Below are 23,935 nucleotides of genomic sequence, written 5' to 3'. Positions count from 1 at the left end.
TGCACTCAACTTTCACTATATCCAGAGTACTCAATGTGAGGTTGATTAACTGTTCAGGTTCCTGTGACTCACTTTCAGCTGAATGAAATCATCTGGGATTTGTCTGAACAGGATACTATAGGTGTCCTGATCATGAAAAAGTTATGCTCGTCAATCCACTAATGTATTCTATATTCTATCACTGCTACCGCCAGAATATTTTTCTCAACTGAAGAGAGATTTTCTAAAACAAAGTTATTTTAAACCCCGCATCCATCAACCAATTAACTGCAAGGCATGTTCCCTAACTTTAATGAAACTATTGGAAGGCAGCATGAACAATCAATATACAGTAATAAATCATGGAATTGAAACAATTAAAGGTGAAAGTAGTAACACTCTCGGGCTCCTACATTCACTCTCAACTGAATGAAAGTCTGCTATCAGCTGGAATAAAGCACAAAAGTTGTCCTGACATGAGAGGGTTAATGGTTATAGATTTTTACCATTCAATCTGATGATTTTAGTCAACTTTGGGGAGACCCCTCGTAGCAATGGCATCAATAATACTGTACCTCTGGTTCAAAAAGTCTCTCCTAAGCTGAATGACATTAACAATAGGTGGCATGAATATGAAAATAAGTACTACATCCCTGGGCCGAAAGGGCTAAAAATATCAGCTATAATCATATCCACAATGTTTCACAGAAGCTGTCCAAGGTGAGATGGATAAGTCATAGACTGATTAATATTCCTACATAACCTTTAACCCCTTGAGTCCATGTCAAAGTATAAGCTGAGTCTCACAGTGTTACATATTACACATCTCAAGTTTCTCAACCTTCCAGCAACTGTTGGGAAATAAATAGCTGGTTTTGGCACTTAGTTCAGCTTCCTGTCCACAGAAACCATCAGCTGTACCATGGCTAACCTCAATATGGGGATTCCTTGAGATAAAGCATGGCATCATTTCTATGTGTTGTTGTTATGTTATGATATGTTTAACCCCTAGAATCAGACGAAATACTGTATTTTAATGGTTTATTCTTGATGATTCCGAATGGTTTTATTAAAATAAATGCATTAATGAAGCCTGCATTCAGCCCCTCCAGTTTGAGAAGTCTTGCCTTAGCAAATATCAGTCCAAAGTCAGCATGAATGAAATTAAAGGATGCATCATCAGAGTGAAGGGTCTAACCTGCCATACACCTCATTAATCTAGTGCTCTGCCTTCTGAGATTCAGTGTCACTTGTTATGAAAATTTTAATAGAAAAAGTAAGAACTGATAATGATGGTAATGAAAAATAAGCATAAAGCCCCCCACCCCCACCAACCCTCCCCCCAAAAAAAAAGTAAAGTACTGTACTGTACTATCAGGCAAATGGTGAACACACTATCAGGAAGTTCAGTATTTCAAGAAATTTGGTACAAGTAGTGTTGCACACCTTTAAATTGAATGGATAATAATTCCATTATTGCACAACCATACTTGAAAATCAGGTAATATTTTATTATAGTTTTTAAAAATAATATTCTATGTTCATTTCATACTGCTTAGGTAACATGGCTAACAACTCAGAATCAATTACTGTTTTTCTGCAACCGGCAAAATATGTTTCTGCTTACTTTGTCGAGGAATATCTCTCAAATCTGGAATATCAATACACCAAGTCCTTAGTTCAAAACGCATTTCCTTTCCCATTACGAGCGTGTTTGTATACTGAATGTAGTAGTAGTAGTAGTTGTTCCCTAGGCAGTCTGGCCGAACAGCCCCGAGTCCCTTAGGAAGGCCATGGCCGAGACCGGGCTTTCCCACAGAGCTCTCAAAGAGTGTATGTTGTGTTGTTGGCATAGGTGATTGTCTGCAATGCAGTCTTCCATAATGTATTTTATATTGCCTACACTTGGCAAGGTAAGATCTTGAACTCAATACTTTTACATACAGATATTGAGCAACTGCCTTCAGGATCAAAAACAGACCAGACAGACTGATGAGAAGGTGGCCCTTTTAAATCATGTACAAAATACACTATAAATGTACAGTGCAGTAAACTCTCAATTATCCAGCGTAATTCAGCCAAGACTTGTGCTGAATACATGTGCAGTAACATTAAATGCTGGATATTGCATAGTACCCCCCATCGGCTTAATATTCGGTGTCATGCCGGATACTGTGTTATCATCTGTTTCAACCCTCAATCCTAAAAACCTTCCCATGGGTAAACGATGAAAATTAAGCACAAAATACAATAATGATACAATACAGTAATACAGTAATAGAGCACCCGCTGGCTACTGTTTTCGAGCTGATTGATATACCTTGGAGCCGGATATTGCATAGAACTGCCAGTTACGTCAAGTTATGGCACTGGATGTTGCACAGTTTCGCTGGATATTGCTTTAATAGAGCTGAGCAAGCAGCGCCAGTTATTGCACTGGGTCGGATATTGCAATGACGGATAACTGAGAGTTTACTGTGATGTAATTCTTCATTCTCCTCCCATCACATCCTGCTCCACATACAGTACCAGTAATAATAGCAGTAAGCACATTGTATTTTGTTTTCTTGCTTGTTTCCATTCATTCAATAAATAATTACACTAGAAACCTTGGTGGGAGTATCGCCATGCAAAGATGGAAGAATTACATTCACAGGGGTATAGTTTTTTCCATTAAAACAAATCATGGCACTGTGATATCAAGATAAACAAAGCAAAGATTTTGGGAATGACTGTAGTACTGTCTGCTGATGAGTACCCCATAGCTAGAGATGGCTGTTTTTAAATCTAACATGTCTTCTCTTATTAAGAACTTTATGTGAAATGTAATTTTACTAGAATGCTTGAAGTATGTTCTACTGTCTTTGCATCCTACATGTGAGGCAATACAATTATCTAGTCAGTAAAATTTTTGTACTGAATGCTGTAAGTCCCAACAGAAAGAATGCTATGTGCACTCTGGTCCTACATTAATTTTCTTCACAAGCTACTAAGTTTCATCTGTGTGCACTGTTGGGTGCAAGTGTTCCTGTCATCATTCTTTGCAAGAAGTACAGGCTGCCTGTACTCTCTATCAACATAAAATGTTAGTCAAGGTTTGTCATGTAAATCCTCAGCCACAACAGTCCCACAGATACTTACAGAGTACCTGTATAAACAACATTATAATTATGGCAAACATATAAACAAGTATTAGGACTGGTTAAATAGCACACATTGTTAATGTTCTGAGTCCAGTGACATTTTAAATTTTATTCTTGCAATCTCCAGCTGATTGCATCTGGTTTAACTAGACATTACAGTATTTGAACTGGGGGGGGAGGGGGTAGAAAAAACCCTGATCAATCTCTTAACTACTAGTGGACTCTTTATAAGTGAATAATATCATCTGGAAGTGGCAAGAATAAACTAATATAAACATCACTGCATTCAAAGTGTTAAACTAAGGCTATGTTATTGGGGAATGAGTGAGATTTCAAGGGTGCTGGCCAAGGTGTGAGAACCAACTGAGAAGGCTGGAGGTTTCCCAGTCTGAGTCATCATCACTAAGCTCTTCATGTACTCGTAGATGCTTGGCACGTTCTGAGAGAATGGCAGGCAAGTGGGTGTGATAAGGAAGGGAGATAGGAACAAAGTATTATGGCATCCATGTTCATTAATGTTTTCTTTGATACTTTTAAAGTAGTCAACCACAAGTTTTCCAATTTCCTACTTACTGTGCAATGCTGGCAATGCCCTTAACCCATCTACAAAAGTTCCCCAGGCATTAGCAACCCCAAAGAATAAAGTGTTTTCAATAGACAATACAGTAAAGCTCCCTTTATGTGCCTGCTGCCTCCTACATAAACCTTATTCCTTTAACCAATGGACAGATGAGACAGATTCAAGACAAGGCTGGTCTTCCTTACTCCTTTAATCAATGCACAGATGAGACTGATTCAGGACTAGTGTATTGGTGCTCCTTGAAAGAGCTCCACTGAAAGAAACTGAAATGATGCAAAGGGAGGTCTGAGGATAAGCATGACTGTGAGTTTGAGGGAGTCCCTGAACCCATGACTCGAACAAACCACAAGCAAGTATATAGTTATCCAATGAAACAGTGTGTCCATTTTAGTGATAATTTCCATAAATGGTAAAACTGATTCTGGGTATATATAAATATATATATATATATATATATATATTAAGCAATGACAGTGCAACGCCTGTGACCACCAACTGGCCCAAGGGCCGAGTATTTTGATTCTGTTATGTGACCATCACCTCTGATAGATTACATTCAAACTTGAATGACTTCATTCTTTAATAATTCCACCAATTTTTGTTCAAATTAGATAACAATTGAGTTGACCTTGCCCACTGGCCATGACCTTTGACCTTCCCCTGTGACCTTGACCTTGGAATGATTTAAAAAAAAATCAATCTTATTCTTGCCTTATCCTCAACTCTTCCACAAAGTTTGTTTTGAATCGAACTGAGACAATGACCATAACTTTTGACCTAAAAAAAAAAAACAAAAACAAAAAAAAAAACAAAAAAAACAAAAAGGGGCTTATTCCTTGGCTGACCCTTAATACTTCCACCAAGTTTGTTACAAATTGGAGCAATACTGTGCGAGTTGTTAACAAACACATACATAAGTTGAACTTTGACCTTGCCCTGTTGCCATGACGTTTGAATGACTTCTCAAAACTGAATCACTTCATTCTTGTCTTACCCTCAACTGTTCCCTCAGGTTTGGTAGAAATGGGTTAAAAACTGAGTCTGCTAGGTCCATGTTTAACCTAACATGTGACCTTGACCTCTGGCCTATTTCTCTAAAAAAACAATAGGTTTACTCATAGGGTGACCCCTCAATCCTTTAACCAAGTTTGGTTGAAATCGGATAGAAAATGAGTCATTTTGCTGAAATAAACGAAAGAGGAGAGAGAGAGAATTTCAAGTCAGGAAGGTGTACGGCGTGGTAGGTAGCGTACGGAAGACCTAGCGAGGTGTTGCCACTAATTCCCTACTTATAGCTCCACTTTGTATAGCATGTCACTTATATGGCCACCCAGCCCCGCCCCGCTCAGCCCCGCCCTTTGCTGCTAACATTCCACCCACTGTATGCTAGGGTATTTGATGAGCATCAGTGAAAAGTGCAGTAGCAAAAACTGTTATAAAGCAAATATAAACTGTCGAGTCAGGCATATACAGCAGCCTATAACAGCAGGCTGATCCAGGATGGCGGAATTAATTTGGGAGATTATGTTAGTAATTTTGCTGTAAGCAGAAACAAATGCACATATATATCCATTTAATACTCATACGCGTAGGCAAGCGCGTAGGTAGTGAGTTCCGTGACGTGACAGCATGAAACTCAGTGAACATAATATAGTTAGCAAGGATAAACGATCTGAGAAAGCCATATATACTGTACAGACAACCTCATGGCCGAACTACTGAATAACTGCAAAACTTAGGTTTCTGATGATCCTGCTAGCTTTGCCTCATCTCAAATTCAATGTTGCCTTGTTTCTTGAGGTAGATTCTGCTGCAGAGTCCTACTCGACACTATCACTCGGCCTGTTTACAAGCCTGTAACAGCATTCATCCATGTTTGAGGCTGCCTCCTCCAGCATGTATGGTTCATCCAACATTTACCCACTGACCTGTGGCATCTGTCTCCCCACCACAACCTACACTACCCTAACCCTTGCTCTCTTATAATTTTTCTTATATTCTTGGTACTACAGATGTTTTTTATTTATATTATGATGAACTTTCTGAAGAGGAGAGGTTAGATAAGGCCTTCATGAACCACTTTTCTGCTAGAAAGTTCTGCTGAGCTGAATAAAATCGTCCGTTAGAATCAAGAATAAAATACAAATAATGTCCCAACACAGAAGAGCTCGACATAAATCCCCCGTTTTCACCGCCACCTGGTGCATTTGCATGCGGATGTTAGGAAACCTCACAACTACGGTACCACGGTAACATTATCCTAACACACTGGCACAGGCTCTTTTCAGTTCATTCCTTTATTCTGAGTATTAATAAGTGCAGTATCATCTACAGATTGGCCGCGTGAAAAGCGTTGTTTCGTTACTGTATAAACAAGACCAGGGCATTAATAAAAAAGAATCACCTTGGCAACTTTGACCGGCGCTACGAGGTCAACCAAACACCAAGAAGGGAAAGACGATGAAATGCTGCTCTTTCAAACCTGGTTCTATTTCTTATTAGAGCGCAGAGTATCCTCCTTCACTTTACTTATCAATAACTTGTTAGCATTACACTCTCTCACGCTGTATTACACCTAAAGTCTTTTCCTCCTCACTTCTTCACTCATTTGTGGCTTTTCCTTCAGAACGTTTCATATTACTTTGTGCAAAAGGCATAGTTTAACTCAGCAACTAAATATATTCCAAAGACTAACTTCAGGATACTCGAATCCATTTTGATCCTACGTATTCCGTATATGATTAACTTAACATGCCATACTTCGCTGCTGTCTTTTTGCGAGAATTTTAAGGGTCAATTTCAGCTTGACTTCAACTTAACCAGCACCAGGGTTTCATGATGATATTAGTGAAATGAAGTCAAAGTGTATTCTTTTGTTGCTTGACAGTAACAAGAGTCGAGGAAACAATATGACTGAATAGACACAAGAATCTGATTTTTTTTTTTTTTTCCATACTAATAACTAAGATAAAAAATCAAGTGGAAGTCAAGGTATGTCTGGAGCTGTATCGGCTTTGGTTGAAAATTTCATCGCTTTCACTTGACTTCATTTTTAAATTCTGCCCTCACTCTAATGATTTATACGCTAAAAGTCAAGAATATTTCATGAAGTCAATTATTCTGAGCTTCATTTCCGTGAAATACACCGGAAATATGTGTTTCAAACTTCACAGGAACTGTAAGCATTAAAAAATATCAGGATGCCAAATAATGACACATGTACCAATCACATACAAGCTGCGATAAGTAATAATTCAGTCACATAAAACACTTATTCAGACGTCCCCTTCTGCTCTTGTAAACTCGCTCCTACACTGTGGCAATGCTAGTAATGAGGAGCTTAAGATGGATATTTGATCAATAGAATAACAGGGGTTAATAAGAGGCGATATGAAAGACGGACGGGTGAGTGAGGAAGAGGGGGGAGAAAGTGGACGGCGAAGACTGAGGGAGAGAAGAAAGTAAAGGAAGAGGAAGAGAAATGAAGGCGCAAAACAGTGCTCGCTCAGTAAGGGATGGATGCTATAGCTAGGAGTAAGGGAATGGAGTTACGGGAATGAGAGAAGAAATGGGAATGAAGGTAATTACAGGAACGGGGGAAGAAAAGGGAGTGGAGGAAAAGAAAAAACAAACAAAAGACAAAATATACAAAATGCAACCACAATAAAAACAAGGGGGAGATATACCCATAACGGTGAAGGTGAACAAGACGAGACTGCTGATAGAGGTATGAAATGTGAATGAACAAAGAGAAACCGGTTAAGACACCATGAAGGGAGCCAGTATGGGGAGGGAGGGTCCAGAAGTGACAAAGATTCAGGTGGGGAGATGGTGTGGAGTGAGATAAGAGAAGACTGGGTATGCAGAGACGTGGAAATGCGCAAGAGCGAGCCACCCCTGATGGGAAAAGGGCAAAGAAGTACCGATAAGAGAGTATATTTGGGAGTAATGATGTGAACGGTGGCTTACGATTATACTGACATCATCCTTCTCTACTCTGCTGTCCTTTTTCTGACACTTACTACTTACTGTCTCATTTCGTCTCAATCTTCTGTCCTCTTCTGTGACCACTTCACTTACCATTTTATTTCAATCCCAATTCTCATCCTTTTCGGTGTTTTTCCTGTATCTGCTCCTAGGAGTAGTCTTTCACTTTACCACCTGCATTCCAATCTTAGTTCATATCCCCTTCCTTCCTTCTACTTTTCCTGCACCTATGTGAAAACTTCACTAAATCGTTTTTCGCTTCCACTTTTCGTGCTCTTCAATCACCGTTTTTCTAGTTCTATGTGTTTTGTATTCCAAATTCTCATTCTCTTCCTTTATTTATTTAGTTTTTTTTTCATTTTCCCACTCCTCCCTTTTTTCTAACGTTTTCCCTGGAGTCCCTTATTAACCACCTCCCCCTCTGTCTTCCCCTTAGTTAGCCCTCTTTCCCCTCACTCTCAGCCCTGCCACCTCTGCATACTTAAACATCACTTAGACGGCGAACAAGAAAAAATGCTAAGCGAGCAAAGTGTTCCTAATTAACGACCAACTCTGAAAGAATCCTTAGTCCCTTCCCCCTCCTCCTCGTCCAATGCCTCTGTCTCTCACTCACCCCCAGTCTCCCTTTCGTCCTCTTCTTCAGTGCTACATCCTCAACCTCTTTCTCTGCCTCACACTGTACAGTACTTATATTTCATTACTGTATTTCATCTTCTTTTTTGATGCTTCACCCCCTGCCTCATCTTCAGCCTCTTACAAATTTTCATAACTGATGTAGAATTAGTTGACTGCTTTAAATATCAGAATTTAGTAGCCTCTCAAAGCGTCGACTCCGAGGTGATTTAATTGAAATATTAAAAAGCAATACGTTCGACATCAAGTATGAAACTTTGCTCGAAATACAAAATGATACTCCAACGAGGAATTATGATAAGACACTTAAAGGAATGAGATGCAACGCTGATATTCAGAAAATTGCTTTAATATTCGCGTAGTGGAACAACGAAATAAACTACTGGCAACAGTCGTTTGTGCAAGGACTATAGACACAACAATTTCGGCTAGGTAATTATTTCGAGACAGTGGGCAATAACCAAGTACAGTATGTTTATTTTTCAAATTAAAAGGTTCTTGATTATGTGTGCATTGTACGATTATATATGCTCCTTAATTATGTACAGAATTTGCACAATGCATAGTATTTCCTTTGCTGTTTTTCCTATAAAGATTTTCATGGCTGTTCTTTCCAGCAACCATTTTTTTTTTGTGTGTGTTTGTACTGCCGATTTGCTAACCCATCGAGGGAGAGCCAACCAATTTTCTATCCTTGTCTCACACACGTTGGTTAATCTTCAATATAGGAAGTTGTTTTCTCAACAGATAACCTCCTTATGGGCCAAACAGCATCCTGTTATCTGTACTTCCTATGTATTTCAACCTTATCTCCACACTGCTTTACCCATGCTTCACCCTCAACTTGTTACCCTGCCTTGCTTTATTAATTCCTACTTCTCTTCCTCACTGTCTCATCCCTGCGGCTTTTTCAGTCTTACTCGTGTTCCTTACTTCATCCTCATCCACACTGCTTCCTCTGTCTCATCCTCAACCATTTCCCAAGCCTCACTTTGTACTTAGGTTTTTCAGTATACTCTCTCTCTCTCTTTCTCTCTCTCTCTCTCTCTCTCTCACACACACACACACACACACACACACACACACACACACACACACACACACACACCACACAGGCATGGCTAGATTACATGTCTTGCACACCACATAACGAGTGGATAACCAAACAAAGGAAAACGAATGGCACGCAGAGACGGAGTAGGCGAGAGTGAGAGGCAATGCTAAACAACAGAGTGATAAAGTCAGACATTTTACTAACTTTGGAGAGAGAGAGAGAGAGAGAGAGAGAGAGAGAGAGAGAGAGAGAGAGAGAGAGAGAGAGAGAGAGAGAGAGAGAGAGAGAGAGAGAGAGAGAGAGAGAGAGAGAGAGAGAGAGAGAGTGTGTGTGTGTGTGTGTGTGTGTGTGTGTGTGTGTGTGTGTGTGTGTGTGTGTGTGTGTGTGTGTGTGTGTGTGCACCATTAAACAAGCAGGAGTCAATTACAGTCACCTCCGCCGCCTCCTCCAGTGGCACTCTCTCGCACTCTCCGCCTCGACTCATTATTTACGAAGAATAATTGATTAACTTAACCCAGCCGCCTTAATTTACATTCGTCGCCTCTCCTGCTGTGTGTGTGTGTGTGTGTGTGTGTGTGTGTGTGTGTGTGTGTGTGTGTGTGTGTGTGTGTGTACTACTGACGAGACATAGGTGAGAGGGAGGTTCAGACAGGAAAAACAACAAAAGTAAAGGGCATAGCCAATACAAGGAATTAGGAGATGTGAGGGCGAGGAACAAGCATAATCAAGAAAGATGCGAATAGACAAAAGGCATGGATGGATGAACCGGGAAGGCCAAGGAGGAGGAAGGTGATGGATACAGAGTGGAAATGAAAAGAAATGGAAACAAATGTGGGAGGTACTAGGGGATGAGGAGACATAGGGGACAAAAAGAAGAAGCAAGCGTCAAAAAGAAGGAAATGCAGAAATGGGAGGTGGTGGTGGAAACGTGATAGAAAGTAGTATGATGCAAAAAACATCTGAATCAATCTAGTTTCACGTTAAAGACGACGTTTGTACGGTGATGAGCAATATAAGGATAAGTTCATCCGTACCTAAACCTTTTATTTCAAATCACATTATCATCAAAGTGCTCAATTTAACTCGATCACTAAGTTTCACGATCGTCTTCCTTTAACCAATCTTTATGCCTATATAATGTCTCTAAATACCTTTTACACTCTGTCCATACATTACTTCCTTTCGCTCCTTTTGATCTATACTTTAGATTCCTCTTTATACCACTGTTATTATCCTGCTTTAATGTCCCCAGCTTCATTATATTATTTTATCATGACTACCGTTTCCCTTGACGGCTTTCCATTTACATACCGTTCGTCACCCATTCACCCCTCTCCTAACATAATAGTCATCTAACTGAGCCTAGACTGCATTATCTACGTTTTTTTTTTTTTTTAATACTCTAATATCAAACTCCCATCAGTATACCATCACAGCTCTCTCCCTCCCTCCTGCATTGCCACCTAATATTAGACCTTTCTAATCGTACCTCAGCTACAGACTCCACTAATATTTCCCATCATTTACAACAGTCTTCATTATTCTTACCCTACTGTTCTGTTCCCGTTTTTTGCATATCCTATTCGTTTTCTTTACTTCTCTGTACCGTATGACTACTCATTTTCCTTCATTACTTCTACTGACATCCATTAGCAACCTCATCACTGTTACCCAGTCCAGATCATTCAACCCTTCTTAGCATTCTGAGTCTTCTAATCAGCTCCGCAGTTTCAATTAAATTTCTACTTATTCTTAACTTCTCATGACCCGAGTCTCCCCCTCTTTTACTCTACCCTCTCCGACATCACTTTCATTCTCCTTCTCCCTGTCCCCTTCCTCCCCTACTCAATATTCATGAGATAATTAGCCAACCAGAAAAGTTTCTAATGGCTTCATGTTTAAGAGAGTTTTTTCACGTGGTGGTGATTGAGGACGAGTGTGGACGAGGTGAAGTGAGAAGAGGGGAGGGGACAGAAGGCTGGGGAGAGGGAGAGGAGGACATAGAAATGAGAGACAAGAGGGTACAAAAATGAAAGAAATGAGAGGGACAAAACTGAGAAAGATGAGCGCGCAGAAATAAGGGAGATGTGGTGCAGAAAGAAGGAAAATGGGGCGCAGAAATAAAGATGAGGTGCAGAAATACGGGAAATGAGGCGCAAAAATAAAGGAGATGAAGGCGTAGAAATAAGGGAGATGGGGAGTTTCAGAATTAAGGAAGATGGAGGCGCAGTAATAAGGGAAATGGGGGCGCAGAAATATGGGAGATGGCGGCGCAGAAATATGGGAAATGGGGGCACAGAAATAAGGGAAATGAGGGCGCAGGGATGAGGAAGAGGAGGGCGCAGAAATAAGGGAGAAGATGGCACAGCAATGAGGCAGACGAGGGTGGAGATATGGAGGAGCAAAATGAAGGGCGATAACAGCACAGAACTGTGGAAACTGAGGGCACAGAAAGGAAGAAACGGGAGCATTAAATTAGAGACAGAGGACCCAGAAATAAGGAAGAGGAAGGCGCACCAATGAGGGAGAAGAGAACAGAAAAAAAGGAGAAGAGAATAGGAGGGCAAAGAAAGACAGCAGAGGAGGGTACAGAAATGAGGAACAGTGAGGCATAAAATGAGGGAGAAAAGGACACAAAGATGAGGGAGAGGACGTCACATATGGAGGAAAAGAAGGGTACAGAAGAGACGATGAGGAGTGCACAGAAGAGAGGAAGAAAGCAGAAATATAAGACGAGGGCATAAAAGGACACGATACAGGGGTGGGGAGCTAAGAGGAGGAGGAGGAGCAAGTGAGGAGAATAACCAACGTGGAAAAGGGAAAACGATGTAGGCAAGACTAAGATGGTGGTGAGGAACAAGAAGTGCAAAGGGAGAAGCGACGTGAAAAGAGGATAGGTTGGCAAAAAGAGTTAAATGAAAATGGCAAAAATGATATGACGGCGGGAAAGGATATTACAGCAAGCACTGGGAGAATGAAAAGAGGAAAAATGAACCCTTCTTTCCAACCTTCAACCATAAAAAAAAAAAAAAAAAAAAAAAAAAAAAAAAAAAAAAAAAAAAAAAAAAAGCAATTTCAGCATAAAATACCCCCCCCCCCAAAAAAAAAAAAAAAAAATGTAATGATTGGTATGTAGCCTAATCATTATGTAGAAATCACACTAGTTTGGCACAAAGGACCACTATTATGACTTCTTGGGCTACAGTCATATGTACTGCATTATTTCATGGCACTGAACGGGGAGAAATATTACCTCTCAAAAAATGTATCAACTTGTGCTACATTACCTCAAACGTCTGCACAATCATCATACATAATATGGATGTATTCTTACCAGAATTTCTTCGTTGAACGATTTCTGAAAAAGGAGAAAGGTATATATTAGATGAACAGTTCAGGCTGCACAGTGATGTTACTGTCGTTACTACAGAAACAATCATTGGGGTGGGGTGGATCGGACAATACCATGACACACATACTACACGTAGTTCAATATAATTTTGCCTTTGGCTTTCCACTTAAAGGTCAACAAAGACAATCTCACTGTCGCAAGTAAACCAGTACTACTAAATCCCCACTCCTGCAAACGTTCTGAACTGCTCGCCAACATACAATCTGATTTATCAGTCGGCCATTCAGACACCAGGCGCCCATTAAATAATGACCGTGTTTGATTGTATACTTTGTAATCGTTTAGCTTATAAATCAAACACTATTTAGCACTGGCATGCTTTACACACACACACACAATATATATATATATCTATATCTATATCTATCTATCTATCTATATCTATCTATCTATCTATCTATCTATCTATCTATATATATATATATATATATATATATATATATATATATATATATATATATATATATAATGACAGCTGAAGGTAAGAACGAGAACAACAGAAGGTTTAGTGTGAAGGTTAGGGAAGCGCCACAAAAGTGTGTGTGTTGGGTAATGGTAATGAGATGAGTGTGGTGAGGTTGTGTTGGGCAGCTTTCACACCGCTCCCCCTCCCACATACACACATACATACAGATCATCGTTAACAAGACCAAGCCGTCTCAGTTACATCTACCACGACATGAATCAGGCAACGGTATTATTGATGGATAACCGCTGAGGCCTAATGCTTTCAATTTAACTACTTCATTCCCACGCACATTTTGCATTCTATAATTAACCCAGTGGAGAGAAATATAGAACTATCTAAGTCAGATAATGCCCTCGTTAATCTTTCACTACTAGAGGTCTGCCCTAAAACGAGGAAAACCGCCAGGTGGTAGCAAGAAAAAAGAAAAAAAATGCATCACCTGAAGGAAAGGGTTCATAATGGATATAAGTTTTTCCTTTCCTCTTCATACTAATGACGTATTTCTCATCCCATTCTTGCTACTTTTAAACGATTATATTCAGCTTAGACTTCGAACCAGAGGGGTTAGATATGGTGCTACTAGTAGTTAATACCTTCTCTGCTACAGCTGAATGGAATCAATAAACAAAACTGTCTGGTGTTAGCTTTACTACATGAAAAATGTTATCGATCTGAAGATGTTAAAAGACTGTAGCATACCGTGAAATATCAATATTAAGAACTGTTAGTGAAGCCAGCTTTCATGACTTCTCAAAAGCATAGAGCATTCAACACCTTCCATCCTATGACGAATTTTGCATAATGTTCGTGCTGACTATAATTTTTATTTAATTTAAGGAAGACGCCTGAGGGTGAGGAGGGTTACTGAAGACTATAGCCAACTTCGTCGATTCAAGAAAAAAAAAAAAAAAATCACAAGAAGACAAAATCTTCGGAGAGGAGGAACTAACAAGTGGTCTAATATGCTGCGATAGGCTCATGACACCTTGTTATTACCATCAGCTATTATGACAATGTACCACACTTCTGAGGCTGCTGTTTATCACATTCCGGTATACAGAGTGTGATATGGCTTATGCACAAACTCTACAACTATCCTGGCATGGTGTGAAATGGTGTAATATTTGAAGGTAATGATGGTTCGATGTTCCTGATTAAGTTACCAATGGACGTTTCGATTATAATCCAATTAGAATTTGACATTTTATGCGTTGTTAGGTTCACATGCAATTATAAAGCGTATACATATCACAAGACAGAAATATAGCACACCACACACACACACACACACACAAATATGAACATAACTACTTCTCACACACAAACACAAATACGGATAAATGCATACACTCTCTCTCTCTCTCTCTCTCTCTCTCGTCTGGGCTTGATATCGCAGCCTTCCCCATCCCTGCATTACTCATCAGCCTCAGTCTACTTGCCACCTTCTTCCTGCATCATTAACCCATTAGTTCAAACAGGGCCCGGGATCCCTTACTTTCCCTCGTTAACGATTTAGCTGCAACACTCCCTCACACAAGTTACCCTCACCACTACTATGGATGGAACACACAGACACAGACACAAACACAGACACACACACACACACACACACACAAACACACACACACACACACACACACACACACACAATGTACTCAAGCCCAAACAAACACATTCTTTTACATGTGCACGTACAGGCCTACTACTCATCCTCCCTCTCTCTCTCTCTCTCTTTCTCTCTCTCTCTCTCGCCCTCCCACACACACACACACAAAACGTACTCAAGCCCAAACAAATACTCTTTTACAAGTGCACGTACAGGCCTACTACTCATCCTCTCTCTCTCTCTCTCTCTCTTTCACACACACACACACACACACACACACACACACACATCACCCCTCTCCCCATCTCGTGCGCTGATGCCCCCCTCTCCCTTCCTCACGTCTTAGGGGAGCAGGGACGGAATGAATATATGAACCGGCCCCCATGTTCGCTAATTACCCTCCCCCGGCCTCTTTATCACCTATTAATACACTAGTCTCGCCTCCTCTCGTACCAAGGCGCCGAGGTGTAGCCAAGACGTGGTGTGTGTGTGTGTGTGTGTGTGTGTGTGTGTTTCTTTGTATACAGTACTACGAAGCATGATCTAAGCTTCACTTTGTTTAAATGGCAAGACAACAAAATTCATGTATATAACAGAAAAACAACTTAGATGAAAAATGTGAACGTGAATATCCAAACGAGGACGTGAGGTGAAAGAGTCTGGTAAGGAGTGGTGTGGAATCAAAGACTTTTATGGGAAGAGCTGTATGAAACGCTAAAAAAAAAAAAGGGAGAGAAAAAAAGGTAATTCACAGTACATAATATGCTTATAATAACAACGTCAACATAATATGGTTATAATAACAACGTCAAGAACCTACAAAGTTTTCCGCAGTGTTTGTTAATATTAAGAAATAGTACTGGCCCCAATGAACAATAATTTACATACTTTCAATCAACCAATAACTATACACTAGGTCACGCATACTAACAGTCGACACACACACACACACACACACACACACACACACACGACTGCATTAAAACAAGATGAAAAAACTAGAATTATCAACATGCACGACGGATAAGGATGATAAGTCTAGCGCGAGAGGATGTGAGCAGCAGGGAGTGGTGTGGAGTGGGGCGGGGTCTGAGTGGTCGAACGGGAAGTGGAAGTTCCTTATCAGATTACCAGCTTCCTTATCTCCGTGGTTTTTAGATAAAGTGGACCTTGTGGGTGCTGCCATCTACACTGCATAACGCAACACGGGGGTTTGAGTGTTCATCTGTGCTTTTTAATATTTATATGACTAGCCTTGGTAGTGATTTCAAGTTTTAATTCAATGATACTGATTTTTATTATGTAAGGGGTTTAAAAATACGTTACACAGTGAATACTTTATTTGATCAATACATTAATCATAATGAATATTTCAGTGTGAACATAATTATCCATTTATCTATCATCGTAAGCAGTTTTTGAACTTCATACTTGGTGAGATCAAGAACCAAACTTTATTTTCTTTTTTTTTCCGGCGACAAGAATCAGAGAAAGAAAGCCCCTTCACAGTACAATATACACCCAATCTGTGTGGCAGGAAGTAAGGGGCTTCTTGCAACACAAGTGCTGGGCGGCAAGATAGCCAACTTGCTAACCTCCTGTGCAAAAGAAGTGAGGGGGGGGGGATTCTAAACCATTTTCCCCATTACTTTCAGTCGCCTTTTATGACATGCAAGCTTAATTGTGTTGCATTTTATCTCTCCTATGAACGTTGCTAATCAAGAAAGCACAGATGATTTACTCAGTCCCACGATGATGCAGCAATTGATGATGATGATGATAATAATAATAATAATAATAATAATAATAATAATAAATTACAAAGCAATCACGAATAAATGACCTACTATATTAACGAAAACATGAAACAAATTTAACATGTAACTGTATATTTCAAAATTCCAAAAGTCGCTTATTGGGCTATGCTTCGTTTGTCAGCAGTTTACTATTCATAAATATGTTCATTCATATAAACATTCCCTTATTAACTCTGTCTTAGGTGATGTGAAGGATGGAATGCTGGTTAAAATAATATATATACATACAATCAACTCCCACTCGTAACACTCATATTAGGAGGAAAGATAAGGAGTGTTAGTAATTGGTTGAGAACTATTACGGATTATTATTTATTTATCAATCTTCAAAGGAAGGATGTGGAAAGGAGACCGATGAACCTTCCCATACCTTTTGATCTTATTTTAATAGAAACACCTGATTTACGTGAGGGGATAAATTATAAGTTTATTTGTGCATCAGGCCCAGTACCAGATGGAAATGATGATAACCGTATCAGCGTGCCTACAACGGCCATCACAGGGGGTTATCTGAACACAAAAGACTACGTAAAGTTTTATGAACATCAATAGTTAAGCTACTAATATGTACAGACCAAGAGCTTTTACCTCTCCCTCTCTCCATTTGAAACTCCACATGCAAGTCACTGAACACACTAGCTAAACACTCAAGTTACACTAGTGATAATATTCTTTCAATTATACATGGTGCTTAAGACAATCTATATATGCAATATAATTATTCTTAAGCATTTACATAAATCATTGTAAAGACTTAAGATACCTGGACAAATACTTATCATCTACAGTATGTTCGTTAGAGCATACATATATTCCTCATCTAATCCTGCATTAACCCATGAGTAGCGTAGGAGCCCGGGACTAGGTAAGTTGGTCCTGACATTTGAGAAGAGAGTGACCAGTCTCACTCATCCCTGTGTGGCATTAAGTGAGCAATAAACCCCAACCATCCCTTGGATGTAAACCTACACAGGCTCAATCCGGCTGGAGGGCCTTAATTACCCACTAAATCACCAGGCGCCATAGTTTGGTTAAGTTACCACCCAGCATAGTAAATGGTTTCCTGGTGTACAGGAAACCATTTGGCGTGTCACTCAGCGTAATCACCCACAGAGAGAAGGAACCGGAAAGAAAGAAAGAAAGACAGACAGAATAGGAAGGAAGAGAGGAAAGGGCAGTCACATGAGAGCAGCACTACATCAAGCGAGTGGATGGTACAGTTAAATAATTAACTCTTTCACTACGAAGACATCTTTTAAATTTTGTTAGCACTATCTTTACACGACTGTATTTAACTCTGAGGAGACATCGAACTGGAGAAGTAAGACATAAACCTCCAATGCTAGTGGAGTTAATTTCCAAGCTGAAAGGTTTCGTCTGGAGGGTGCAAGAGTGAAATAAATAAAGGTGAAGAGGTAAATGTGACCTGCAGTTCCTGTGTCTTAATCCTATTTTTGCTCGCATGGCTTCAGTAGAGTTCTCTAGATGTATTACTGCATGTACGTGGGGATGTACTATCACGAGTAAAAATTCGCCAACAATTCCTAGCCAGCACTCTGTCCTCGATTCCACACTGATCACTCCTCTTGTATTGTGGTTTCTTACGACTGTCACATAAAAATATATCATGTAACACCTTCCACTGCCACAACCACAAGGGAACTGTTGGCGTACTTTTGATCGTGAGAGTAAAGTATAAGATTTAGGCCCATCATGTGAAGTGTCTATATATGTGTGACACATATTTTTAAAAAGTAAAGTGGAACATTATAACCGTGAAGGAAAGGTGTGGCGAAGAGTCTGATCGGGGAAAGACTTGTGACAATAAAACATAATAATGTATAAGTAAAACTGCTAAGTACAGGTTTCACTACATGGGGATGAAGTGCTGTTTCTTAGGAGTGAAGGGACGGCGTTGAAGTGGATTTTACTTGGGAAGAGTTAAGTGATAAGAAAATAAAATGCTCCCCATGAATAATATCCATTCCCCAGGTCGTCCCTTTCATCTAGTCAATGGAATCCTCATACAAAACTTCAGACAAAGGGCGACTAGGCCTTGGTGATCTGGCCCTGTCATTGGCGCTGAAGGTTAGCGATTTCTTAATGCGCTCGAACCTCTTTGACCCCACTCTTTTGGCCCTGTCTAACCCAGGCAGCCCTTGTGACCGTGTCCTATGAAGACTAGCAGGATCCTCGTCAGTAAAATCGCTGCTGCCTCCGGATCGTTCCTCCCTGAACTCTCTGGCGTGATTGGGGAGGCTCTCGAATATGTACTTACTCTTCTGTGTGTCGGCGGAGACAGTGGAGTTGATGGTGTTATAGGTGCGGGGCTTCTTGCCGGAATAGTCCCGCATGTTGAGATCAGCTCCTGTAACAGTTCAGCAGAGATGAGCCATGTCTTCGTCAAATATTGAGGAACAGCAATGTGCCTAGACATTTAAAATATTGTATGAACTCGCATCATATTAAATAATGGTATTTTGATATTTCGATGAGCTCCATCATCAGTTAAATGTGCAGGCAAAATAGAAAATATCATGCTACAGTAAACTTAAGTTCAAATTGATACAGCTTTCAGCATACCTGAATACCCAGCAAGAAAGCATTCAGAGCGCACACCTCCGCCAATGTCATTGCCATTAAAAAGGATCCGCATCCGGATCCAGATCTGCCCAAAAAATTAATAAATTTTTTCTTGGTTCATGGCCCACCTTTCCACAATATTTCATTGAAATTCTTTGAGAACTTTTGAAGATATTGTGAAGGATACCATGAATCCGGATAAAAAATTTAATCATTTCTTTCTTGGCCCATGACCCACCCTTCCACAAAATTTCATCAAAATCCGTTCATAACTTTTTGAGTAACCCTGCTGACAGACAAATTAACAGACAAACAAAAACAAACCAACGCGGGGTAAAACATAACCTCCTTGGCGAAGATAAGTATGAATGCTATATAAGTACTGTACACTATCTATCTATCTATATATTACACACCGGTATATTATTCAACCGAATTTCAGGCTCAGTATTCCACAGCTCAGTACTGACAACCATTACAAAAACATACAGCTTCTAAGATGTGTCTAAAAAAAAGAAAAACAAAAGTATAAAAAAGGGAAAGTATTTGCATTTTCTGCCACCATAATAATTTCAAGACAAGGGGCTGATTATATCAAGGCAATCTGACTTCTTTCACTACTGGTGGACATGTGAACTGGACAGAAGAGATATTACTTACCTAAAACACCAAGCCACATCAGCTTAAGCGAACAATAAGCAGGATATAAGTTAAAACTCTCAGAACACTACCAGTGAAGCTTACCGTAATGAACGAGGAGATCGAACACCTCAGTGCGACTGTACATGGCGGCGATGTGTAGCGGCGTGTATCCCTGCAACAAATAATGAATAGGTTATATAATGGAAACATGCTGGTCCCAGTAACAGGTGCAAGGTTATATGCAGGAAACACGTTGGTCCCAGTTACAGGTGCACTGTTACAGAACTCACAGTTAGTGTACAGTGCGTCTACCTGTCTATAACCAGAAGCTTTATTCCAGAGTTCATCCAGGGCGGCCACGTGGCAAAAACGTCTTCCAGGTCATCATCATTATCATCATCATTCACCTCGACTCCCTGCTGCCAATTAAAGCCAACTTTTTATGGGACTTTTACATGCTACATTCTTCATCTCGTCCAATGGCTTCCTTTCCTCACTGTGCAATCGCTTTCTGTAGGTGTCGAGTACTAAAACTACAGTATTATAGGCATCAAGTGGAGTGTCAGGGTGAGCTAAGAATGTCAGGGGTGGTGTCGGGTGGCAGGGCTGACAAGATATTACACCGGGGAGAGTATTGGCCCCGCCGCTCATACCACACAAGCACCTTACTTCACCCTCCACTACACATTCTCACACCACGCTTAACTCTATAAAACCACGCAACAACACCACAGCATGCAAGCACATACGCACGCACAGACTCTCTCTCCAAACAAAAGCGCATCACAGTGAACTACCTACAAACTTGGTACAGTAAGCAGAAGAGGGACTGGTAGGCTGAAGAAGGGATGAGGGACGTGGAGGAGGGTGGAGAGAGGGAGTGAGTGACAGGGGGAAGAGAATCAGGGTAGTGGGGGTATGGGGCGATGGAGAGGAGGACGAAGAGGTGGAGAGAGGAAAGGGTGGGGAGTTAAGAGAGGAGGAGGGGGTAATGGAGAGAAAGGGGTGGCAAAGGAGAACGGGAGGGGCTAATGGAGAGAGAAGGGTAGCATTGGAGAATGGGAGGGGGTAGGGAGAGGAGGAAGGGAGCAGTGGAGAGAGACGGAGGGGGGTTGAGAGAGGAGGGAGATAGAGAGAGGAAGAAGGGAGCAATACACGGAATACAAAGGGATACAAAGGAAAGCAAACAGCAACAGACCTTACGGTCTTCTCGAGGCTGCTTGTTACAGAGTAGACAATGACTACGAGATCTCATCCTACATGCTGAAGGATAGGGATAGTAAAGCATGAAGGTTCCCCCTGCCTCCAAACCCTCCAGTAAACTGGCAGGAAAAAGTAAGGAGGACCACCATGCAGCATAGAAAAGCTGACATAGAAATTTCATAGGAAAGACTGCAAGGGAAAAGTTACATTCTATAATACTTTATTTATATGCTACCAGTCTGCATGAGCTGAGTGAGAAAGTAATAAAGTAAAATGAGTAACCAAATAAATAAATAACTAAGGCAATGGAGAGGGGAGGAGAGGGTAGAGAGAGGAGGAGGAGATGAGCAATGGAGAGGAGAGGTGGGGGTTGAGAGAGGAGGAAGGGTGCAATAGAGAGGGAAGGATGGGGGTAGAGAGAGGAGGAGGGGGGCAGTGGAGAGGAGAGGAGGGGGTAGAGTGAGGAAGGGGAAAAGCAGTGGAGAGGAGGGGTGCGGTGGTGAGAGGAGGGGGGGGGGCGATGGAGACTGGAGGCGGGAGGGAGTAAAGACGGGAGGAGGAGGAGGAGGAGGGGAGCCGTGGTGAGAGGAGGTGGAGGAAATAGCACGGAGAGGGAAGTGAGAGAGGGGAAATGTGAAGTGAGCGAAAGAGGAAGAAGAGGATGGGAAGGAGAGGGAAAGGCGAGGAAACAGAAGCAAAGTACAGAAGGAGGAAGGAAAATATAGGGGGGGGGAGGGGGACAAAGGAAGTGAGTGAGGGAGAGGAGTAGGGAGATGAAGCGCAGGAAAGAGAGGAGAAGGGGCAGGACAGAGGGTGAGGGAAGGGACGACGAATAGTGGAAATGATGGGGAGGGGGGAGGGGGCGAAGGTAGGGGAGAGAAAAGGTCGCAGTAACGGAATCGAGGAAGAAGGAGGGAACAGGAGAGGGAGGGGGCAACAGGGGAAGAGGACAAGAAAAAGAGGGAACAGGGGAAGCGAGGGAGGGGAAGGGGAACTAGAATGGGAGGGGTGAGGACGGGAATTGATGGGAAGGGGAAGGAGCGGGGAAAAGGGGAAAGGAAGGGAGGAGAATGGAAGAAGGACCGGTGCGAGGAGAGAAAACATGAGGGGAAAGTAGAGTAAGAGGTAGATGAGGGGATAAAAAGGGGAGGATTAGGAGCAAGAGGAGACGGGAACGAGAGCACGGGAAGAAGAGGGAACGGAAGAGGAGGTGAAGGTGAAGAAGCGATGGAGGAAGGGATGGGAGGGACGGAAGGGGAAGAAGAGAGGACCGGGGAGGGGCAGGAGGATGAGACGGGAGAGATTGGATGTGAAGGAAGGGATGGGAGTGAAAGAAATGATGCAAGTGAAGGAAAGAATGCAAGTGACGGAAAGGATGCAAGTGAAGGAAAGGAGGGGAATGAAGTAGAGGATGGAAGTGACAGGAGGGAAGGAGAGTGACTGGAAGGCATGAGAGTGAAGGAAGGAATTGACTGAAGGAAAGAATGGGGTAAAGGAGAGTATGGCAGCCTATTGAGGAAAGGAAGAAAGAGGAGGGGAAAGGAGGGAAGGAGTGATGAGGGAAGGAAGGGTAAGAAGACAGGATGGGGGTAAGAGTGGATAGGATAGGGAAAAGGAAAAGGAGGAGAGGGAATGAGGATGGGAAGAGAGAGGAAAGGGAGGGAAGGGGCGGGGAGGGTTTTGCAAGGCAGCCGCGGGTTTATTCCCAAACAAACTTTAATATCGGATTCGGGGCGCACTTGGGGTGTTAATCTGATAAGTAGATTCAGATTAAATCCAAATATCTCCTGCATTATTGGGCAGGAGGCTGGTAGGGGGGAAGGGATGGGGGCAGAGGGAGGGGCTGGAGAGAGGGAGGGGCTGGAGAGAGGGAGGGGATGGAAAGAGAGGGAGGGGGAAAATGACAGGGGGCTGGAGAGTGGGAAGGAGGGGGGTGGAGTGAGGGAAGATGAGAGCGAGGGCGGGATGGAGATTGGGAGGGGGAGAATGGTAAGGGGCCGGTGAGGGAGGGACTGGAGAGAGGGAAGGGATGGTGAGAGGATGGGATTGAGGGAAGGAACGGGAAGAGGGAAAACGGGAGGGGATGTGGGAAAGGAGGGTGAGTGACAAGAGAGTTAAGGATGAGAGAAAGGGGGCTGGGGGAGTGGGCTGGAAGGGGGAGAGAGGGAAAGAATGGAGGAAGAGAGGGGCTGAAGAAAGGAAAGGGCTGAAGGGTAAGGGGGAAATGAGAAGGGGATGGAGAGAGGGAGGAGCTGGATGGAGGAGGGGGCTAGGGAGAACAAGAGTGGGAGGGAGGGAGGAAGGGAGGGGGAGGGAGGGAGGGATGACAGAACGAGCGGGAGGAAGAGAGTGAGTGCATTCAATACCCTACCACCGGATAACCAACACACGGATGAACGGCGGGACACTGCCAACGGATAATAAACAAACAGAGGGGATGGCGAGGGGTAGGAGTGGCAGTGGGAGTGAGAAATAAGGCAATTATCGCGCCTCGGGCAACGCTGGGGTAATTTCCACATACATATTAATATCAACAGCGAGAGGGGAAGAGTTAGTCTATCAGGCAGGGCGGCACTGATGACATATTCCGCGGCCGCAGCTGAGCCAAACTCGACCCTATGACACCCTGGCACACCGACCATTTCCCCGCGCCGCCCCCATTCTTTCCGCTCGCTTATATTGCAAATCGCCTCTGCCATAATTAAAACGGGCGGAGTAACGACCAATCAACCCGGACAAACGATGCAGCCGGCAGTTAGCAACAATTGCAGCGCGGTACCTGTGCTCGACAACCAATTCTTCAATCGTGTGTGCCTGTCGTGTCGCA

General features: G+C 42.1%; 1 protein-coding gene across 1 annotated transcript in view; it reads right to left on the bottom strand.

The window, feature by feature from the left end:
- Positions 1-20,072, bottom strand: part of LOC145412804 (uncharacterized) — a 28,631-nt gene extending 8,559 nt beyond the window's left edge. Inside the window, exons 1-3 of the mRNA XM_080282586.1 lie at positions 20,008-20,072; positions 18,959-19,048; positions 12,711-12,734 (exon numbers count right to left, since the gene is read on the bottom strand). Of these exons, the coding sequence (XP_080138712.1) occupies positions 12,711-12,734; positions 18,959-19,048; positions 20,008-20,050 (157 nt within the window). The 5' untranslated portion in view covers positions 20,051-20,072. The remainder of the gene's footprint in view (positions 1-12,710; positions 12,735-18,958; positions 19,049-20,007) is intronic.
- Positions 20,073-23,935: the final 3,863 nt, after the last annotated feature.

The sequence above is a fragment of the Coenobita brevimanus genome, chromosome 94 (genome assembly GCF_032717465.1).
Source record: "Coenobita brevimanus isolate Jiangsu-jjx chromosome 94, ASM3271746v2, whole genome shotgun sequence".
NCBI lineage: Eukaryota > Metazoa > Arthropoda > Malacostraca > Decapoda > Coenobitidae > Coenobita > Coenobita brevimanus.
The sequence above is the reverse complement of the archived record's forward strand: the minus strand, read 5'-3'. Positions and strand labels throughout refer to the sequence as shown.